Source organism: Vigna unguiculata, chromosome 8, assembly GCF_037176805.1.
Source record: "Vigna unguiculata cultivar grain cowpea cultivar isolate G323 ecotype 2 chromosome 8, ASM3717680v1, whole genome shotgun sequence".
NCBI lineage: Eukaryota > Viridiplantae > Streptophyta > Magnoliopsida > Fabales > Fabaceae > Vigna > Vigna unguiculata.
The window spans coordinates 37583580-37590918 of NC_140799.1; the positions used below are offsets into that span (position 1 = coordinate 37583580).

General features: G+C 27.8%; 1 protein-coding gene across 1 annotated transcript; it reads left to right on the forward strand.

The window, feature by feature from the left end:
* Nucleotides 1-548: 548 nt before the first annotated feature.
* Nucleotides 549-1404, forward strand: LOC114193966 (LOB domain-containing protein 21-like). Its single transcript, XM_028083978.2, has one exon. It carries the CDS (start codon nucleotides 739-741, stop codon nucleotides 1282-1284), a length of 546 nt encoding a protein of 181 aa, XP_027939779.1. The 5' UTR covers nucleotides 549-738; the 3' UTR covers nucleotides 1285-1404.
* The last annotated feature ends 5935 nt before the right edge of the window (nucleotides 1405-7339 follow it).

Below are 7339 nucleotides of genomic sequence, written 5' to 3' on the forward strand. Positions count from 1 at the left end.
TATTATTAACCGTAAAAACATTACTTCAAGCTAAATTTGGTAATTATTAAAGATAAAGCTGATACCTTGTATTTCTTGTTTTGGAGTTTTGGAAATAAAATATTTGGTTTGAAATTTTAATGACGTGATTAAGAAATAATAATCTATAGTTACGGGATGTAACAGTTATAGTGAGGTCGATAAGGGAGTAAAAATAACGGAAAAAACGAAATATCTAATGATATAGAAAGCATAAAAACAACATTTCACTGGCTTTAATTTTGGCTCCACTATGTTGTACTGAAGATTCCAACTACATTTAAAGTACTCAATTCGATCTCATTGCTTTCTTTCTAATGACCATACCATACATACCTCTCACTGCCAAGGGATAATTTTGCTTTTATTGAGAATATTTCTTTTCTTCAATCAATCAAAATATCCTCATCTTTATTCATGAACTATCATATCTAACTTGAAAACTACCAACTCATACCACCCATTGTCCACATGAATCAATTATTTGGACCTACTTTTGCACTCCCAATTTGAATGGATGCAAAAAAAATTAAAATAAAAAAATGCATTAAAAGAACAACACTGGCCCATGCAAGTCCCTAACCTGCGACCTAGCTGAGCCAATGACCATGGTAACATGCTTTGCCTTAAATACCAATTCTGCATAATACCTATAGAGAAAACCATACACTTATAAGAACAAACATTGTAGTAAAGTGTTGAAGCATTATTTTGAGAGGCATGAAGGGTTACGAGCCACGTTCGAGTTCCTCTTGTGCAGCCTGCAAGTTCTTGAAGCGAAGATGCATACCCAATTGTATATTTGCACCTTACTTTCGCTCTGATGAGTGCAAGAAATTTGCCAAGGTGCACAAGGTTTTCGGAGCCAGCAATGTGAGCAAGATCCTCATCGAAGTTCCCGAGGAGCAGAGAGAGGACACGGTCAATTCTCTCGCTTATGAAGCCGAAGCCAGGCTCAGAGACCCCATTTATGGATGTATTGGTGCCATAGCTCTTCTTCAGAGGAAGATGGTGGAGCTTCAACACGACCTTGCCATTGCTAAGGATCGTCTTGCTCGTTATGCTGCCGCCGCCACCACCACCACTCCTTCCGCCGCCGCCACCACCACCTTCAATTCCCATGTTAGTTTGCCACCTTTCCCTGAATATTTCTCTTGCAACGATTTCAGTGACAACTTCTGCCACAACTCTTCTTCCTCTCAATCTCCGCCATTGACCAGACACGAAATGGTCGATGATTTCATTCAAATCCCTTATATATTATGATCTTCTGTTCCCTCTCTTTTGTTGCAACAACTCTTCTGAATTCTGATCAATCAGAAGCAGCGACTGCGTTGTATATATGCTAATAAGCACTCCTGCAATGAACTGCTCTTAGTTTTTAAATAGTTTATTGCTTTCGCCAATTCAAATTAGTTCTATATATATATATTTCACTATATTTCCGTTGAATCATAAAATCGTAATTAACACAAACTATTAAAATAGGTTACTCAACTTGAAGATACACACGTGTATCTAAGTTTTGTCCATGCTAGAAAAAACTACAGAATGATAACGATTTTCACGGTCATGCGATAAAAACAATATGATATTTTAAGTTGATGTTCCTCTTGATGATACAGTGAACATAAATTTGTGCCCCTGAAACACACATATAAATGAGTATCTTGATGTTCATCCAAATTTTGGTCATCTCTTCTTCGTTTGGTAAAAGTTCAAAAATCTGGTTCCAGTGCTCGAAGAGAATCTAAGCATAAAGTGGAATACTATATAAGAAACAACACATGTAAAGCTATTATTTTAAAATTTTATATTGAAGTTAATGAGTATTTCTTATATAAATTTAACTTATTTATTGTTGATTTTATGAATTAAACTCATTTCTCGTTATGGGTATGAGATGACCTATTCATGAAGTAAAGTGGAGAAGAAGGAGAAGGAGAAGGAAGTGGGTGTAACAGTAGTAACGCAACGCAAAAGTAGTGCGTGAGGGTTAGGGAGGTTGATCTTGATCGGACGGTTGGCGTGGAAGGTAGGTTTTTCCAGAGCCAATGGTCCGTTGTTTGTTTGAAGGGAAAAGGACGCGCATTAAAGAAGTGGGGTCTGCGTGAGAAATTGGTGTAGGATGGATGCATTATCATCTTCCATCCCTTTCCTCACTCTCCCACCACACCATCACTTTGAGTTTGAGGTGACATTTATCTTCCCCATTTTATCATCTTTCACTCCATGCCTAATCTTAAATCAAATATCTAAGATAACTTTAAATTCTTGAATCCTGTACAAGATTGATTTGTTCAAAATTTAAGATGAATTGATAGTATACGTGAACTAAAAAGATGAATAAAATCATAAATATATTAATAAAATAACCTGCAAATTTATACTACTGAGATTTTTAATTAAAAATAGTGTCATGATCTCTTACATTCATTTGTTTATGATTTATTGATATTAAATAGGGGCTAAAACGTAAATTTTGATATTTTGTATTTTTTTTTCAAATTTGGATTACTTGTTGCAAGAGTTAAATTGAAAATTGGACGAAATTCATTTGTTGATAATTTATTAGATATTTCATAAAATGATTAATTTAATTGTATATGAAACTATCAATAGAAAATATCTATCAAATATTTTAAAAACTGATCAAATATGTTAACTAGTTGGGAGAATGAATAGATTACAGCAATAAAAAAGTCAGAAAAGTATGATCCGAGTTCTATATAAAAAGATTTGGGAGAAACAGAAAGAAAAGTTCGGAGTTTAAGAGCCTTTGTGGACGTGATCAAGTCTTGTCCTCCATTCTTTTATATTTCTTATGTTATTTCTGCATTTCATGAAATATTAAGCTTTTAAGATTGGTTCTATTGTAATTTTGTTATGAATTTTGATATTAGATTATTATTTTTTTTTGGAAAAAATTCATAACTTAAATGATTTTTGTACCACAATTAAATTCATTTTACTTCATTTTCAAATCGAAATATATATGTAAGATTTTTTTTCTTGTGAAATTTATACTTTTTCATATTATTTTTAAGCCTTAATTTTAATATTCTATGGGTAATGAGAAATTAAAAATTCATAAAAGCATGTTACAAAAAATTAAAAGAATTGTATTTTTACTCATTCGAATAGTAAAAAATATCTTTAAATTGTTTAATATTTTTTATCCGTAAAAAAAAATATTGAATAGGAGCACATTTGAAATACTCGAATATATATATATATATATATATATATATATATATATATATATATATATATATATATATATATATATATATATATATATATATATATATATATATATATATATATATATATATATATATATATATATATATATATATATATAAACATCATCTACACATTGTTACAACTCAAACAAGTTATAGAAAGCATGTATATATTTCATGCATTCTATATTGTCTAGAACACCTTATAATTTGCAATAACTATGATGTAGTCTTTCTCCGGTTTTCTTGTTTGTTTGGTTTAGTTCATCAAATTTAGTTTCTCACACTTTACTAATACAAAATCTTTGAATTTTGCTGTTAAAACCTGTGCCCACCACCACATTTGTTCTCTTTCTCTGTCGTTGAAAAACACCCTAAACCCCCTTTTTTTTTTCATGAAAATATAGAATATTGCATCTTGTGTTTTGAAATGTGGCTTCACCTACTTTAATCTTATTTATTTCCTATTCCCACATCAATGGTTCAATGTGGTTTAATTATCATCTTAATGAGTTCGTACTTACTTTTTAAATTTAATTCATTGGTTAGTTTTAAGTATCTAGAGTATTTTTAATTCAATGTTTGTTAAAAAACAATCATTTTATTTACTTTTTTTTTATTTCTGTCTAAATACTCTCTAGTTTGATATTATTTTTTGTCTCAAACCCGTTAATTAATTCACTTATTTTTCTTTTTAATATATTTTAACCCGTCAATCAATTCATTCTTGAAAAGGAAACGGACAAATTGATTCATAAGTTAAATGAGATTGGAGAGGAAAAAAAAACTAATTTGTGAATTGGTGTTGGATTATATATTCTTTCATATGTTTTGGTTATATATGAGTTATGTTTATAGTTATTGAGAGATTGTGGTTCCATATGATTATATGACATTAGTCACATATATAAATCATTTGACACCACTTTAACCCAAAATCTTAAGACAATGTTGTTACATGTCTTTAATCTTATATAGTATTTAATTTTATCTTTTCTATCCAATGTGAGACTTTTAACTCACAGTTACTTACTATTCATAACAATTGGATACGAAAAGATAAAAGTAAGAGTTATACCATCCTTACAATAAAAATCAAATAAAAGAATACTTAAACAAAAATAAAAGACACTTCTAAATACTCAACAATTTTTTTAAGTAAGAAATCAATTAAAAATATATGAATATATTTGATACATGAAATTTAATTAGGACTTTAATTTAATTTAATCAAATCTTAATTTAATTATTAAATTCTAAGTTTGAGACGCAATAGTTTTTCCACTTTAAATGAAGATGTGTAGACAAGAATAAATAAGATGTGAGGTGTATATGAATGAAGGGCCCTAGCTTGACTCGGTCAAAAGCTTGTGAGCGGCAACCTACCATTCTCTCTCTCCAATTTATTAAACTATGATACCATTATTTAAACCAGGTTCTCTATTATTTATTTTGTTTTATTGAAAATTCACGGGACCAGTTGAATTACCATTTTTGTCTCAAATGACAAATTGAAAAAAACTATAAATTATCAATAAATTTAGATTAACCGGATCGGTTCATATATAGAATAAATAAAGTACTTAAAAATTTGTTTTATTGAATACAACACAAATTTGATATTAACATGTCATAAGGTATCACGGTGAGTATCTATTTTAGCGAGATTTGTTATTTGTTGGATATATTATTTTATCTGTTATCGAATTATTGTTGAACCATAAATTAATGTAATACAGAGGTGTGTTAAAAATTTTACGTTGACTAGAGATAAATTAAATTTAGAGTATATATAAGAGTATAAATCTCATCTTACTAGTTATTTTGTGTGATTGACTTAGACTTCAAGTTCACTCTTTAATAGACTCAAATATTAAATTTGTTATTCATAAATTTGACTAATCTAAACCAAGTTAATAACATTAATTTTTCTATTACTATGCATAGAGATTTATTACATTGTATTTTTCTTTTGTTATTTTGTTATTATTAATTTGATGGAAGTCAATCACTAAAAAGATTTGTTATTTTTATATTAGTTTGTTACTTCTTATATCATTAATTATCTACAAGTTTAACTAATAATGTTATAAACATAAATGTTTTTAACAAAATAATACTTTTTGTTTTTTTATCTTAAGATAGTTCTACACAATTATACAATGGAGATATTGTCTTCGTTACTAGCTGTCTCTTAGACATGAGAATGGGAGAAATTATCCAGTATTTTTTACTGGCACAAGTTGTTAGAACTTGTCTTTATCACAACCCCAAAAGTACAACGTTTAAAGTTTGAACATTTTTCCTCTTAAACGCATCTTTTTTTTTTTTCCTCAATGATCAATATATTCGTTTTTTTTTTATCTTTTTAAATATATATGATAACGGTGCATCCAATAATCTTATATAACTTAAAAACTAAAATTAAAAACGATTTAAATATTTTTTTTTCTTCAATTATTTGAGACAATTTTTTAAACAGAAAATTATTATACATAAATTTTAAATTTTAAAGCAAAGGATATCTCAACGTACTTGAAGTTAAAAGATAAAAAATTTCTTAATTTTATCGATTAAAAATCTTAAGAGTTTCAATATTGTTTAGAAATTAAAGAAATAGTATATATATATATATATATATATATTTTTTTTTTTTTTTATTTTTTTAGGTTTATAGAGGAAGTTTTATTGGGGAGAAGCTTTGATATTACTTATTAGATTTATGAAAAGAGTTTTACTGGGATAACCAGTCCAATCACATAAGATATTAACACCACTCTCAACCCAAAACCTTCAGACAATGGGTTTATGAGTCTTTATTCTTATATAATGTTATACTCTCTCATTTCTAGTCAATGTGAGATTTAGACTTAGACTTAGATTCCTAACACACACACACATATATATATATATATATATATATATATATATATATATATATATATATATATTATAAATATTTTATTGGAGAAAGGAGCATCTTTCTGGAGTCTTCAATAAGTGAAGGAAAAAACATATCAGCCAAAGATGAGGTAGAGTAATGGTACTAAGCCAGACCAATTACAGTTTACTAAAGGTATTCCAAATTTTTCTCTTACTAAATAATAAACACAGTGTTTGCTACTTTTTTGTTCAGAGATAAAAACGTTAAAGTGAAACAAGAAAATTAAAGTAAAACCAAATATCATGAAGTGTTTGACTGCTTACCATATCAATGGCATGCAAAAACTATTCCTTCTTTTTTCTTTAGTTTCGAAAGTGACTGTCACACAGTAGTGGAGAGATTGTGCATTCTTTCAAATTTTTCACTGTAAACATTATATTGAAGTCTTTTCGGTTTGAATTTTTGAAATCAATTATTCTCTCTATAATAAAACAAAATGGACGTTTCAATAATATACACCTTTTCTTCCAACTTCAAAAAAGAAAAGATTAAGTGTTCATTAATTAGTTTACCTTAATGTTAACCTAAATGGTCCCTTAGTAAATTAAGAAAAGATAGAAAAAAAAAGGTTTTTCTTTTTTCTTTTTTGTTACAAGAAAATATGAAAAGTTGATGAGAAGAATGAAAAAGTGGAAAGAAATAGTTTTAAGGAAGATGAAGAAAATGGGAATGATTGAGAACGTAAGTCAAATGGTTGTAAAAGTTGGTATTGACATTTTTACTTTAGTAGTTTGGGTTCTTAAATGGGTATGCATAGGCTTTTGGTAATAGAAATTCCATAGGTAGTAGGTTTGATTCAAGGAATCACAAGTTGACTCACCTTAAAGTTTGCATCAAATATGCTTTCAATAGTGATGATACATGTTCATGAATCATGTCTATACAAAGTAAACGGATATATATATATATATATTCTCTTTAAAGTCAAATGTAAATAAATCTAACTATATATTATGTTAATCAAGAAAGCTAATTAGTATAACTTATTTTTACTAATTGTAGTAAAAATAATATTTTAGAAAGTATCTTTCATCCGTATTTAATATAAAAAATGAGAATAAATAATTGAAAATAAAAGCTTAATTTATTATATCTTTTTTTTTTTTACTTTTTTTATGAAACATTTAAATGT

Bases quoted from the DNA above. Each gene is read 5' to 3' on its own strand.
- LOC114193966 (XM_028083978.2), top strand. From the start codon at position 739: ATGAAGGGTTACGAGCCACGTTCGAGTTCCTCTTGTGCAGCCTGCAAG.